At 40.8% G+C, this 16,542-nt stretch overlaps 1 protein-coding gene across 2 annotated transcripts in view; it reads right to left on the bottom strand.

Moving 5' to 3' along the window:
- Positions 1 to 2,068: 2,068 nt before the first annotated feature.
- Positions 2,069 to 16,542, bottom strand: part of FNBP1L (formin binding protein 1 like) — a 688,366-nt gene continuing 673,892 nt past the window's right edge. The window contains exons 14-15 of one of the 2 annotated variants that reach the window (XM_078668214.1): positions 12,260 to 12,418; positions 2,069 to 4,320 (exon numbers count right to left, since the gene is read on the bottom strand). In XM_078668214.1, the coding sequence (XP_078524340.1) occupies positions 4,313 to 4,320; positions 12,260 to 12,418 (167 nt within the window). In that variant the 3' untranslated portion in view covers positions 2,069 to 4,312. Of the gene's footprint in view, positions 4,321 to 10,662; positions 12,419 to 16,542 lie in introns of those variants that run through there. The other variant, XM_078668213.1, reaches the window with a different exon arrangement.

Below are 16,542 nucleotides of genomic sequence, written 5' to 3'. Positions count from 1 at the left end.
AGTCCCTTGGGTACCGTCTCGAACCCAAACCGGAGGACTCAGGATAAAGGAGGTGCCTGCTAGGGGCCCCCAAAGTCAGTTTCCAACTGCCTTTTTGTGTCAGACAAACAGAGTCGGCAAGGCTGTCGGAATCCGACACGTAATAGGTAAGTCGGAAACGTGGTCCGTAGAGGTGTACGAATCAGCTCCGACCTACTCGGATTCTCCGAATGCCGGTCAGAACTGATTAGGAATGACCGAACAGTTTCCCTTCTAACCGCGAGCCTCATAATCAGTTGGTCAGAATTGTTTACGAACGAAACGGGTGGGAGAATCCGACTGTGGGTCAGAGGCTTTCTGACTGACATCGTAATCAGGCCCTAAGTTTCAAATTGACATTCAAGTTCCACTGACCATTCGACTTGCAATCTTAACCATTAGAGTAAATGCAAACTAGAGGTGAATATATCCCCTCGTAAGGTTTTGAACCAACAATTCTTGCTTTCTCGTTTGTCCCTCCTGAATGGCTCAGACTGAAGTTCTGTCCTTTCCTGCCAGGTCATCTCCAACCCTACTCTTTGTCTCTTTTTGCATTTCTGAGATGTCGCCCTGGATATTAATCCTTTGAAAGGTCACTTGCGGTTGTTTCTTTTATTCTGATTTGCCTTACCTTTACTTTGCTTCATATATTCTTATCTAACATCTATATATCCATTGCAGCAACTTAGCTACACTCCTTGGGCCTCGCCTTACTACTGGTGTTAAGACACAGCCAAATTCAACCATCATCCATTCAACTGTTTGCTTTGATTGTTTGACCAGAAAGTTGTGCTGTCAGCAGGTGGAAACAGTCTGGTGAATATTAGATGCTGCGGTTTATCTCTGGCTTAAAACTCAGCTGACACATAATATATATCAACCAACCAAGGATTTGGGCTTGTCATTCCGATTCTGTGGGTATATAGTGGAAGCCATTTGACTGCTTGGGGGAGGGAGGGGCTGTTCCCCCCCCAGCATCCTAGGTGGTTCTATTGGGGGCACACTCATCTAAGAGCATCTACAGGAGTGTGGTAGCCTTGGGCACTTTCTGATGCTGGTTTCCGAGGACTAGTGTGCCCTGGGGGGGCGATTAAGCACTTTTGGCACATGCCAGGCCTGGGAGGTTGTGGGTGGGGTGGATAGGTGTGGGGGGGGCGGGTTGACTGAAAAGGCCGATCATCATTGCACTTCTTGGGTGTGGTCACCTGCCCCCAGATCCATGCTCTGAAGGGATATTCTCGACACACAATTTTTCCCGATTCTGTGAGAGCTCCCACTACTGCAGTCTTTGAAAGCATAGTAGTAATCTACTGCAGAGTCCACAGGGTCTCCAAATCTACATTTATGTGTTGGAGTGACTGCTCAAGGAGGCCGCAGCATAGAGGCAGTCAAAGCACGGGCACAGTAGCGCACTGCATCTTAGGAGGCTATTGATGTGCAAGTCACCAGAGTGATCACCTTCATCTGAGAAGGACTGTGACAACAGGAACGACCTGTTAATAGAAGGACTTCTAGTGTCCTAACTTGCAACGTTAAACATTTTTAGGAGGTTACTGCTCCTCCATCCACCTTTATAAATTATCCTTCCCAGGATAGTTTTAGTGTCACAAGCACTGCTTAATTTGAGACAGTGGTTGTCGGTGGGGCCCATCGGCACAAATGTTTGGGGACCAGCACTTATTTTTCCTCATCAGAAAAGAGAAAACCATAAAAACGGGAAAAGAGGAGGAGGAGAAAGACAGACAATCCATCACCAAAGGAAATGGCAGGGACCAGCAAGAGTGAGTTAAAGAGGCAGAGAGTGTATGGTAGTGCCTTAAAGAGGCCTGGGTTGGATTCAAGACTACGCAGCCTTGTCATTCGGTGCACCTCCATTTAATAGCGGCGGGATTCTGAGCAATGCTTTCAGCACCGGCACTTTGAAATAATTTAAGCACTGGTACCAAGGTATGACAGAGAGATTATATTTTACCCTCAAAGCAGGAGTGAATCCAGGCATACTAATAGTGCGCAGCTGTGTTCTTAAACTCAAACAGTAACACCAGCGTGATCATGAGAAGTTATCTATTTATTTCGTAAAAATATTCTCAACAGAGAACACTGTTTTAAACAAAGCATTGACTATCATAGGATCCTTAAGTACACAAAACAGATTTTAAAAAAGCACTGAAAGAAAAGTGAATTTAAGACAACTCACATGTTCCAATTTTCAGAACACAGATTTATGCTGTGCAAGTACAAGTTTTTCAACCACCAATACTCACTGAACGTGATAACCCTAAAATTGGGTTGTATTTTATCAGCACATGAATAAAACATTCTTTCAAGTGGACCAGAGTTTACTTTTACAAACCTATAGCAACCTAGGAAAACATTACTCCTCAGCAAGCAAGTTGGACTGTTGATATACAGAGTGGTTGCCGAGCAAACATAATGGTAGCAGAAACATTACAGCATCTGCGTGGACCAGATCACTTGAAACTTAAGACACATACGTTTTAGAGTTTTAAAAAACAAGACAGAAAAAAACTACGCTGTCGTAGTTTGTCAGTAATGAGTAAAATCACATTATATAAATAACCCTGTTTACAATATCCCAACTCTAAAGTGATAGTATTTTGCTATCGATCCCTCCTCCCCTTATAGTACACTGTCAGTGTTGTGATAGTGGCATACTTAGTTATTTCAGGAAAAACACTTTCACAGAATAGCAACTCTTGGTTTTAGTTTCACTGATAGTATGATTACAGGTAACACTGAGAAAAATACTCTGAAGACATTATTACGACTCCTAAATATCGATTCAAATCCTCTGTGTTCCAGGCACGGCTAAAGAAATAGGAACTCAGAGGTTTTGTATCTTAAAAGGATCGAATTCAACTTCCTGCTCATTACTGTAGACTGGCTTGTAAAGGTGGGAAGAGAGAGTGAGTCACGTGGTCCTTGCACACACTAATATTTACATGTATAAACACATCCTAACTCCATTGTTTACAAGAAAAAAGTGCACAAAGATAATTACAAAGTATTACAAATTAAATCAGGCTCAAAGAGAGGAGCTTTTCCCTGTGGTTGACTACTGCCTCACATTTTAGCCTCCAAACCCAAAATTAAGAGACAATCAATAGTACATTCTTCGAAAAATCACGATAAAAAACATTCATCAAAGTAAAATGCATACACATACGATGCACCACTTACCACAGATGTTAGATCTCTAGAAAATACACAGTGAGAGCTATTGCCACTGAGGAGCAGTCAAAGAAAGTCATACTGATTCTGAGCGATAATCGAAGATCTTGTGGCATACTCTACTGGTAGCATTGGCAATCAACAGTTTCATTAGGCACTCTAGTTTAAGGCAGTGTCTGAACGGTAGCTCGTTGATATTGAAACAGTCCATAGTCTTAAAATGGTGACCATTTTCCACGTGGTGCCGGGGATTATGTATTCGCTGAACAGGTCTCTTCCAGACCGAAGTGCTGAAGACGATCATTGATCCACATTGGTATTTTGACAGAACTGCATGCCAGGCAAGAGTGGAGTTCTCTTTTTTTAATCAATAAACTGTCTTTGTCATATAGACCATAGGTTGGCATCTCCTACTGAGGACGCCAACAAAGGAATGTAATGAGCTGTATCCAGATGAGTAGGCAGAAATAGCAGCAAAATAAAACTACACAAACACTGGGGTGAAAAATTAGTCCAGGTGATATTACCAAAGGAGTTTTACTACAGAAATATTGGGGTGGAAACAAAAGTTGAAAGTCATGGAAGCAAGCGGGATAGGATATGTTACCAGAGAAGTTTTGCTAGACGGGCCGTAGTAAATAACAAGCAAAAAAAAAAAAAAAAAGAAAAAGAGTAGGAAGTCATGGATGCAAGCGAGACAGGAATATAACTTATTGATCTAGACATGCAACAGGTTATTAGGGCGAGTATGAAGGTGGCACAGGCAGACATTCACAAGTTACAATAAGGCCAAATTAAAATGATATGGGATGAAGATAATCCAGCAGACACTCAAGGATTGCATCGAACATTATAAATTTCAAATTAGGTGACTTTGTCCTTCACCACATTTTCCATTTTTTTGTCTGCGTGTTATGCAGAAGCAGCTTTGGCATGTTCAAGGCAATACATGGAAATGTGAAAGCTGTTAGTGAATAATGTATGTCTGCATGCCTTCCATGCACTCTGCCACTCTCTGAGCTCCACAGCCCAAAGCCCATTCCCTAAGAGCAGCTGCATGGAACTGCCTTCAACATCTCGCCCATCTCATCAGAAACCCTCTTCAGGAACCTGCAGTCCAAGAGGAAAAAGAAAACAGCACTGTTATGAAAGCCCTTTAGAAGAAAGTAGAAGCCCATTCATTAACAAGAGCCCAATTTCAAAAGGATGGATGCATTTTCATAGTTTATCATGAATAAAGCTACAATTTTGCCACAGAGGCCATGGACTTTGTAAATTTCACTGGCATACGTGATTTTACTGTAACTTTGGTTTCTGTGTAAATTTCAATTTAGGTCAAAATGGTGCTGAGGCTATGACTGAAGAACACAGAATACCCCAGATGTTGCAAATACTTGTACCAGTTTCTTCCATTCTTCCTTCCATGGGCTAAGGAAAAGGTGAACAAGCATCTTCTGATGTGTGTGCCTCCCTGTGCACAGAGATGTTTCTGGTTGCACATGCATGTCAGGAAGAATCATTGAATTATTGAGCCCCAGCTCTAGATATATGCAGCCTGCAGGGGGCAAGGGCAATACGACATTGTTAGCTTGTGGGGGCAGAGATCCAATGGACTGAGGAAGTTGACGTCCACTGAAAGCTGAGGGACAGAGACACACTGGAGCCTGAGAAGGCACATAGCCACTGATGGGCACGGAGGACCACAGGGAGACGGAGGGGCTAAGAGTCATTGGAGACAGCAGGGTCAAGGACCACTGAAAGCAGAGGGGCAGAAAAATACTGGAGCATGAGGGTAGGAGGAAGTTTGGATCCCGAGGGAACTGAGGCCACTAGAACCAGACGGTCAGAAAACCTATAGCACTTCAAGGGGGGGGGGGGAGGGGAGTATTGGAGCATGATGGTAAGAGGAAATGTTGAGAATGAAAACCCCTGGAGCCTGAGGGAGCCGAGGCCATTGAAGCCGAGGAGCTGAGGCCATTGGAGCCATATAGGCAGAAATACTGCTCTTAGGAGAGAGAGAGGAGTATTGGAATCTGAGGGGGTAAAAGAGCATAGTGGGGAGGCAGAGGAGCATTGGTGCATGGGGCAGAGGCACACTGGAGCATGCAGTACAGAGGAGCATGGGGGAAAAGAGGACCACGAAAGCCTGAGAAGGCACATGACTATTGAAACATGAGAAGACTGAGAAGCACTGGAGCACAAGGCAGCAATAATTGGAGATGGTGGGATAGTGTACCAAGAAGACCAAGGTAGATGAGGGCCATTGGACTCCGAGGAACTGTCCAATTGTGAGTAAATCCTATTTTAAACTACAACTGGTTTCGCCATTAACAGATATCTACACCCCAGTTTTAAAATGCATACCAGTGACTTTTACCAAAAGACCCCCAGACCAAAAATCACAGCTTTAATCATGAGTTATGAATGATTGTTACAGCAACATGGTGTACTGAGACACAGTACACATTAATGCACTGTAACATTCACATTGCAGTTAAATTTGCACACCTACAAATTAACATTTTTGTTTCACCTCCAAGATAAATTTCTTAGTGCCCAAATGTTTCATTCAGTGACCATTTATTTTGCTAACTTGAGCTCTGATCAGAATTTAGCCCATTTTGTAACTTAATGTGCAAATTCCATCCTACAAAGAGTTGATTTTTATTCAATAAAGTGATCAAACATGCAAATCTCACCCTTGCACACCACCAGCATAGCCACTACAAAAGCTTTACACCTTTGCATGCATTTAGTGTAATTCAGGAAGCACATCCTACTGGAAGTTGTTTATCAAACCAGTCCTGTTAATATGCACCATGAAGAGCAACAGGCACAAGTACAAACAGAGCGAAAGGACACTCAAGTACTGCAATACCGGAGGATCCTCCTTATAATAATATAGGGTGTTCAGTGAAACGTCCACGTATATCACTTTTGGGCTATTACGGCACAACAAACGGTGGTTTAAATCCCTGTCATTCACATGAATCAGGTCATACCCCCAATCTGAAGTCTTAAATAAAATGTAAATGTAACCTAAAAAAAGCACATAGCGGGAAATGCTACGTTGGCAGCATTCGTTACGCACACTTTGCCCCTGCAATGACCTCCATCCGTTAGCTCAGTGTTGGGCAAAGTACTCCTAGACTTGTTGTGAACACTGACAAGTCCAGCTGAGACCTTTTCTATTTTCATCACGTCCTTGCCTACATATTCTTTTAACTCTTTATTAGAAAGTGTAAAGTTTTAGACACGCACATAAGTGTTAGCATCATGTGTGCCTCCTATCTTGGCTGACATATTTCGATTTATATTAGGGTTGCTGCCATAATGTTATGGACGCTTGATGTGAACGTTTACATGTTTCTATTGTTTTAGTTACATGGGCAAATTATCCACATGTAAACCTAGATGACACATTTATCACCATAATGATTTTGTCTTGTTGGGACTTTAAGGTCTCCAAACTTATAAACATGAGATAAAATCGGAAATCAGATAATATAAAACCACAGGTATCTGATCATTAACTGGATTTGTATCAGGAACCAGCAAGCCAGAGGTCACGCAGGGTTGCCGCAATAACCAGCCTCAGTCAGGGGATGATCTGCGAGTTTTCCAGAGAAGTGCCCTTCAGCCCGGCACAGCTAAAGAATAACTACACAGCTATTTTCTTTTTTTTTTTTTTACAGAGAGAAGGTATGCTGTGTGATCCCTCTTAAGTATTTTATTTTTATGGGCTTGCTGTAATATGCATTTGGAAAATTATTTTGACATAGTAAGAGAGTGCGTTAGGATGCTAGGTTTAAGCTAACCATGTTAGGCAGGTTCATATTGTTTTCGCTAGCCATGTCATGCATTGCTGCATTTATTTTCTCATTTTGTGCTGTTGCCTTTCAATGAACTTTATGTACTAGAAATGGGTTTTTAAAAAATAAACATTTGAAAGTTTTGTACCATGCTTCTTCCTGCTGGTTTGAGTGTGTTCTTCATTTAAGAGTGTTAAAGTCCCATTGTGTCCCCGAACTCATCTAGTAGGACTAATCATGATCAGAAAACACCATCTGCACAGTACTGCTCAGTGGGTTGTGTATGGGCCGCAGCCAACTGAATTACTAATTTGTAATACTGCAGTGAACTAAATTGTTCAGCTGGGCAGCTTTGAAAAATAAACTTTTGATAGATAAATGGAGTGTCATGTTTTAGAAGGCGCGGTAAATCACATGCACAAGACTACTTGTTGATCGTTGCAGCAGCCTCTATTTTTCAGAGGAGCTGGCCAACAAGTCGGTGATTAAATCCAGGACTCTACAGATAGAGGCTCCAAATGTAGCACCTTTAACACTTGCCAGTCAGCAAGTCAATGCCATCCGTAGTCCACACTAGTTGAGTACCAAGGCTGTTAATATTGAAAGTTAGATGACTACATTGCTGGCACCAGTAGCAGCATAAAAGACTTAGATTCAGCACAGACACTTCACTTTGCAATCATGCATCAGCCTTTGGCTCTTCAAGGAAAGAGGGGGTGACTGAGCGGTTTTGCAGGGTGGTGACCCCATTGAGAGAGACAGTTTAGTGTTTTTTGGGTTGGAGAGCATGGTTTTCATGGAAGGAGATCCAATAAACAGACCTGAGTTCCTCAGGCCGAAGAAGCTATTTGCCCACCACCACACCTGATTTTAACTGTCTAGCGAGGTGCACGCTCTTGTTTGGTTGGGAGAGGTAACCTTTGCAACAAGTGCAGAGAAGCGGAATGCACTGATTGAATACAGTACTCATCTCCATCTTATGCTTGTGTCAGACGTTCTAAAGGGTACTTTTTGGAGAGAAAAAAACAATTACAGATTCCGAGTCAGGTGAAGGTGTACCAGATGCAGTATTTACATCAGATTTTGAAGCCGCCATTGGCAACGTGATCGTGACAAGCTGTATCTACGTAACAGAAGGATTATTTCCAGAGCCATCAAAGGAAAACAATGCTTTGTCAAATACAGACTGGAACGGAAGCTTACACATCATACCATAAAGTGTTCAGGAGACATGTACGAGGCAAGGTGTAGTATATGTAACAGAGACCTTTCCATTTCCTATGTAGTTTGCGATACCAAAACACTTAAGGCAGGATTGCTAAATATGAAAAATGCCTCCCCCAAAATGGCAATAATTCCAACACATCTGCAACTAAAGTACTAGCCAGAAGCAGCCTAGGTAAACAATACCTTATTTGTATTAACAGTTTTCGATTTTTTTATCCGAAGTTACATTTAATGCATGCTTCTGCTATTAGTAGAGCTCTATTTCAGGCTTTCATGTTGATAACTCCCTGCCAGCCGTCTAGTCCTCAGCACTGCTACCACTGAATGGACAGGCCCAGGCCTACCTCTTCAATTGGACGTCATTTACTGAACATTCTTCAAATAGGGAGCCTTAACACCAATCCAGCTTATCGTATTCAAACTCTTGTCTATATCTACAACAGTGTTTATCACGTCAGCCTGCGCTTATCCCCGTTCATATCAGGAACAGGTTCTATTTGCTTTTGGGTTGGCTGATGAGACTTATTTAACTAGATGTTAAAGTCCTATTTCCCTTCATGATCATTATTTTGTAAATATTTGGATACTTCCTGTCATTGCTACTTACACTTGTTCATTTTCCTTTTAGAATAAGGTCACAGAATTGAGCATAATCGGAACCCAAGTATACCATTCGGTTAACCATCACATCACCCTACCTCTCTCTGGATTGTGGGTTCGAGCTCTCTTAAGTTATTTATCCCAATTCGTTCACTGCTATGGAGAAGCCCTGTAACTGCAACCCAGCATCAAGTATCACCAAAAAGGGGCTTGAACCGCTATCCTTGCAGCTAGCTAATGCAAACCCACAAGAAAGATAGTTCTCAGTTTGCAGCAATTCGCCCAACAAGGGAGCATTAAACTTTAAGCTATTTAGTTGCGATACTTTAGATTCTGGTGAAACATATGCTTTGCTAGATGTCTAGATGATGCAGACGTGACAGCCAAAGCTATTGTGGAGAAGATATTTAAATTAACTGAAGGCTTGATAATGAAACATGTAGCTGCATACTGCGGTAACAATGCAAATGTTAATCTTGGATGTCATTCGGTTTTCAGTTATTAAAGTAAGTTCATGAAAATATTCTTCCAGCACACCGTTGATGCCCACATCCTAAAGAACTGAGCTCAACAGGCCACTCAAAGCCTTTTTATTAACGTTGAATCATTTATTTTCAAAGTGTACCTTCGATTGCTTTTCTCAGCAAAACAAATAGCATAGTTGACAGCTTTTTTCTTTTGTAGATAGAGTGGTAGCCTTTGTTTCACCATCTCCCAACACATGATCTCACCTGACTCCCAGCCATTGATCAAGTGTAGAAGTGTTGGGCGGCAGAGAAAGTCTAGGTCAAGAAAAGAGACCCAAAGCTGTATGTCATTTTCTAAAACTTGAAAGTGGAGAGGCCACTGTGTCACAGAAAAAGGGTGCCTTTTCTTGGCCCACAATATATTAATCATCCTTAATATTGCTATACTGCGGCTTGAGAAGGATGAGTTGGGTGCCTCTGAGGTTCCACCCATCCTCAGATTATTAAGGAACCATTTAAAGGACCAGGTGGTAAACCAGTTCTTTGATTTTGTAGTACAGAATTACCTTACTTCACAAGGACAGGATTTTGGCTCATCATTACATTTTTTAAGTGTTGTAGAACCTATTCGTAAAAGTGGTTTGATTTTTCTGAGACAGATCAGTTGATTGTGCTAGAAGATTGCTGCTTCAAGCAGTCTCTACTCTTTCAGCAATTCTGCCAGGCTCCTGCTACCCTTATCCTGAAACTTTCTGAACAATTTGGAATCAATATTTAACAAACATTGTTTAACTGGTCCGGCTTTGCAAGTTGGCACAAGCAACAACGTACATGCACAAAAAAGGCTACTTGTTCACAACACAAAAAATGATGTCGTATCAGCCGTTGCCCGGAATCAAAGCCACAACCGAAAATATTTTTCTCAAATGAAATTCACCTGGACTGACACAAGAAGTGGGAGTGTTGTTGAACATGTTAAAGCTGCACTCAGATCAGCACAACCTGAAACCATCACGCTAATATTTCAATTGATTGTCTCTATGGAACAAGGAACTTCTGAAGTCTGCCATCACTGCTTACAAAAATACACTTTCAAAAATAAAAAAATAAACATAGTACTACTACTGCTTATGAACTCCGATTCCATGTTCAACAACAGAGCATTGTTTCTAGTACTATAATTCCAGATAAGGTAGTAGAATTTTGTGACTTCTGTCCCTTAAGTCAGCTGGAAATGTTTGCTTAGTGTGCCTATGTTTGCTAGTTTAATACATAAAAAAGCCCAGTGACATGAATATTTGCTCAATAGAGCGAAGTATTAGAAAAACACAAAGTACATAGGCATGTTTCGACTAGTTATTTACTAATATATTATTGCCTGACCTTTTGGCCTGAATTGTGGCACTGAATTTTTACAATTACTGCAAGGATTTGCCTCCATACCAGATAGTTACCCTAAGTGACATTGATTCTCAAAATAACATTCTTATGAGGAAGAGACACAACATCTACAAGCAATTTACATGTACAGCTCTTCAGCTACCCAAATTCAAAATAAAACAATTGCCCCTTGACTTGAGAAATGGGCAGCAAGAAAACACATGAGCTAACATTTGGTAAAGTTAGTTTTTAAACGAAGGCTCAACTTACTACGAACCAAGACACAGACCGTGCCAGACAATTAGTTCAAAACCAGTCAAAAGGGCCATTTACTAGCCAACTGGAAGTTGAGAACGTTGCAAGCTTTGTGCTACCAGCGCCTTTTTTTCTAGAATGTACTTTCACACATGCCTTTTCTGCACAATACTTAGTTTCTCATTCCCATGATTTCCTTTTTGGATGTACTCTTATGTCTCAAAATTAATGTAAAGCGCTCAGATACCCTCGTAAGATCTAGGTAGAACTACATGAAACAAATTGAAAATACTAATAATCAGCTGTACTTAATTGGTGATGTGATCATGCAGTGGTATGTATAACTTGGGTATTGTTCTGACTCAATTTAAATGGCCAATGCTACAGAACGTTAACACTTTATTGACGATCAGGTTTAACAAGAGTTTGCTAAAGAGGACTAATGTATTTTCTTTCTCGTGCTTACTCAGAATGCATTTTTTAGAGCAACACGCACTGAAATGGCAACGCTATTTACAATGTCAGGCGTTAAGTGGTATGCCACTTTCAAAAACTTAAACCAATACAGACACCAAATCCACTCCAAAACTCCTAAAGTGAGAAATATTTTGGTAAAGCAACAAAAAATAGCATGATGTGGTTGAAGGCAAAGTGTTCACTTTCTTCTTAATACGTTATTAAAATCAGTACCAAAATGTACACTCCCATTCTTTAAAATATAGACAACAGGAAAATGTATTTGATCGCTACAGGGCATCCACGTGGGACACCCTATAATTACCAAAATATTCCTAAAATGTAAAAAAAAAAAAAATGTACATCTTCAAAGTACCTTGCAGTTCATCAGCGACAGTGATTCGTTAAACTTTTTTGCCAGTGTTAGGAGTTTGGAACAGAATACTGAACATATTCCATTAACTCACAAGGCAAACTTATTCCAGAAGTAAATTAAAAATGTTTTAAAAAGTAGATTTAACATTTTTTCTAATATGAGACAGTGTCGTATAACAGGTCTAAAAGCAGAATTCACAACTTTTAGAAATAACTCCTGCAATAAATTGTAGTTCAATGATTGGTCAGATAGACCCGTTGACGAAAATGTCTAAAGTGTGCTTATCACAAGGGCATTCTCATAAGGATAGTATTCATATCACAGAAAGAAATCCAACTTTCAGCTGAGCTCACATGGTGAACAATAATTTAAGTAGAACTGTATGCCCTTCTCATAACTCACTAGTTTTGTTCCAATTTCTCTTTTAGCCGCACATGGTAAGATGCACGTTTTGTTTTATATATAGGTTACTGCACCTTTACTGTTTTTCTCTAGAGTTACTTCTACATAAGAAGTGGGTATATAGCCTTCTTCTCCACTTTGCTTCCGAGCTCTTGTCCAGCCATCTCCTTTGTCCTCTTCAATAATGTACATCACATCTCCTTCTTTCATTGCTAGTGTTCCTTCGTTATGACCTGGAAGAAAAAACAAATACCCATTATTTTAGCTCCAATGACAGAGTTAAAAAGATAGACCAAGGAGAAGGAAAAGCCTTATACCCAACCCTTACCCAGGCTAAGGAACCGTACACACAATTTCACATGAGGGTGTAGGAATTAGGGCAGTGCTGTTTGCTGAAAACGTCAAACAATGTGTTTGAGAAGGCAGCAATCTATGGATTGTTCCACTACAACTGCTTCGTGGAGGTTCTACAGGTTTCCCGACAAAAACAGTCAGCCTTACAATTTCTGGAGCGAGAGATGGAGGTGGCTGTGGGTAAAACCTTATTAAAATACACCAGGACCAAATGCAAGTTTTGTATAGGTTTCAGAGAGAGCAAATGTGTAATCAGAAGGCAGAAGAAGCAGGGTGTCCATTGCAGTTGCTGGACATCCTCATAGCCCTGAACAACATCTGTGCATTTTACAGAAAGCTCATAACACAAGCTAAGGCTACTTACTATTTATTTATTTACAGCAATCATAACAGAAGCATCCAACAGAAGTAAAGAGCTCCCCAAGGCAATCTAGCACTTTGTGATTCTATCCGTCAAGCATTTGAAGGAGAAATGCTAAACCATAAACAAGTTCTTTAAAGACGATACTGATAAAGTTTGATCAAATAGTGGGTCTTTGAATATCTCCAACTGTACCATCTCAGGAAAGAGAAATCTATGCCCACTCCGATCGCCCTGTCCCCATTAGGTACTCCTGAGCCTTCACAACACAATAAAAATGATATATTATGAAGACAGCCTCATTCTAGCACCAATAGTCAAGGCACCTCCAGTGACACCCTCCAATAGCTTATCAAAATGTCCTTCACACAAGGTATCTTTCTAATCTCATTTAAGATTAAAAAAAATCCTTTGGATACTGAAAAAACCCAACCTGGAGCTCAAATGACTGGCCAAATGCGGACCAATCATAATTACCACTCTCCTATGTAAGACCATTAAAAAGGCAGTACCAACTTAACCCCAAGGAAAAAACAAAACCATGACCTTCCTCCAAGACCATGAGCACTTAGACAAGCCACCACCAAAATAGGCAAAGACTCACTTGAAATCACCAACAATGGCAACATGTTCCACCTCTTGCTGCTGGATACCACTGCAGCCTTTAACAAGGTAGATCATCAAACCCTAATCAACACCGTCTCTTCTTGACAGTGATATCACTGTCCTTCAGTGAGTGACATCCTACAGTAACAACAGATCTCAGGATACCAAGGAAATCATAGCATATTAACAAATCCCTGTGTCCTGTAGAGTTTACAATGGATCCATACTCTTAGTTGACAAGAACATCAAGATTCAGCATGTGAACAACCCCAAATCTACCTAAAATCACATCAAATATAACAAACTTGCCAAAACAATTACTCACTAATATTCACACCTTAACTGAAAGCCAACTTTAAAAAAGAGGATTCACCCTAATGGCTCCAGTTCGTGTTATAGGAAGTTGTTCCAACATTTCAAATATCTCTGAACCTTCTACTATTTCCAGCTTCATAACACATTCAATTCTCCATCTTTTTTGATTATTTTTAACATTTATCGCTCTTTTATTACTTACCCGATTACTAACAATTGAACATCCCCAGACAGTATGTGAGACTTCTGCTTAATTTCTCTCCTCAGTATAACAATAGGTTCCCCACTTAACCCCTGTCTCACATATGCCCTCTTTATGGCTTTGAAGGCAGCTGCTCCAGTTCAAAGGAATCATCCTTCTATACACTTTTGTACATTAGCTTATTTGAGTCTTGTGTCATCCTACACTTCTCTTGTACTCCTTACTATCACATTTTCTGTCGATCTTCCTTATAGATTGCACTTTTTTTGGTTACTTATTGTGCATCCATATACGAATACTGGCCCTCCTTTTCTGCCCCATCAATTTGAATTCTTGCTCAGTCAGTACTATTTCCCACACTAGCACTCAATTTCCCTTCAGTCTTTGGCATTACAGTTTCCTTCTTACTCCACTTTCTGTGGCTACCCACTTAATCATATCCACTTCCCATATTTTATACCTCAGTGCTAGTTGCCCATTCTATTGAATCACTATTCTCCTTTTGGCCAGTGAGAGTCACAGTTTCATTACCTTAACTGTTGTTGTGTAACTTTTACTTCTTGATACCAACCTCAGACGACATATGTCAATAGCAGATTGCAATGTTTTATGAGTCAAGGTGCTAAGTTTCGGCACAACCTCTCTCCCGAGGTATAATCCCCACCACAAACGTATATGTGCTCCTGCGTTAGTGCTACACTTAGTTCATTCTATGTATGAACTGATGAGTCATAAATGGTCTGTGAATGCATTTCCAGTTGATCAGTTTCAACTGGGCCTTTCTGGTGACCTGTCTTCCGTTTGTATATATTTTTCACCAATTCTGTTCATCTAGGTCTTCCTCCTTACTTCAGCCCATGCCACCTTTTTATTATCTGGCTTACTTTAGGCCAAATTACATCTTCATACAGTCTGGAAATATTTTTGCCTCCTTCTGTCATTAAAAGAATTTGGTTAATTTTAGGCACATCTGGGTCGTTGGGAAAACTGGCCACCCATTTAGTATTATGTTCCTCATTATGTAATAAAACTTGTGTTGCTGGTACCCTATCTGGTGTAGAATTCAGTGAATCCAGCAAGGTGATCCTTGTCATATATGTCCCTCAAAATTAAAGGTTTTGCATAAGCTGAAATTGCTCTTATAAACTTATTTTGGGGACTGCTACAGTGCGCTACAAATTTAACTGATATATATATATATATATGCAAAAAAAAAAGCAGAGAACTCTGGGTAGTTCTCAAGTTTAGGTGGAAAGCAGCTCCTGTAGAGAGCACTCAACATCAGCGACACTCTAAATTTGCTCACCTCAAATATTTGCTTTTCTATCAAAGTCTTTAAGCATAGGATTAGCACAGTGCCATCTACACCGAGATAGAAAGGGACAAAGTATTTTGCCATTTCTACAGCAAAGTCTTTAAGCATAGGATTAGCACATTGCTAGCCATGTCGAGCTGTAAAATGGCCAAAGCCTCTTACCACTCCAGGCACAGTATTACAGCTTTTGATTGTTAAAATACCATCCAAGCCAATCTGAAATGATTAAAATCAACCCCAGATGGACAAAGCTATACCTCTCTGAAGAGCTCTATCTAATGTGAGTGGAACAGGTCTCAAGGGTTGCTTTTATTCATTTCAGGTTGGCTTGGTTGGTATTTTACCAATCCAAAGGTGTGCGGTAAAACCTTCAAATAATCAGAAGCATCCGGGAACACTCCAAATGATCCACTTTTGGTGCAATAGAAGCTCCCATGATGCAGGCATCTCTTTTCACTGTGTCACCAATGGCAGAATCCCCTAAATGGCCCTTCACAGCTAGCTGCAAAATTCAAGGTGCACAGCCTATTTATTGTTCAAACCAGGATTGGCACTGACTGTTGCAATAAGCTGAGACATGCAGGCCCCTAACATCACCAAGTTCATAAGCACCTCCTTTTGACAGCATCCAGTCCCAAAGCTGCCCAAGCATGCAATAAATCAGTGGCTAAAAAGGAAGAGGACAGACCTGAAGTATTGGTGCCCGACCTCATTATACCAAACCTCCAGTTCCCAAGCAAGATTATGAAGGGTGAGTTTTTATGCCAGTACCAAGCTAAAGTTGAACTGCACATCATCCACTGAGTGGCATAGAGTTCACTAAAGCAGACCTCAGTGAGGATCTCCTGTCTCCACTGAAAAACAAAGTCATGATTCTCCTGGAATTTTCAACAGCATAGGACACAACGGACTATGACACCCTTGGAGAATGTCTCGAAACAAGAGAAGGATCCACTGTTTCATTCGTACAGCAGTTCATGTTTCCGTCACATATGGGCCCATAAACCATAATTGGTGATAGCATATTATCAGTCTAACAAGCCACCTGATAAGATCACCAAGGTTCCTTTCTATCATCTCAAATGTTTAATATCTCCAAGCATCCCAAGACTGTTTTCGTCCTAACAGGGGCTCTTCAGTCGGGTGTAGCTTGGTTCCAGTGGCACAATGAGCAAAGGACCCACATCTGGGCATACCTATGGCC

This window comes from Lissotriton helveticus, chromosome 1_2, assembly GCF_964261635.1.
Source record: "Lissotriton helveticus chromosome 1_2, aLisHel1.1, whole genome shotgun sequence".
NCBI lineage: Eukaryota > Metazoa > Chordata > Amphibia > Caudata > Salamandridae > Lissotriton > Lissotriton helveticus.
The sequence above is the reverse complement of the archived record's forward strand: the minus strand, read 5'-3'. Positions and strand labels throughout refer to the sequence as shown.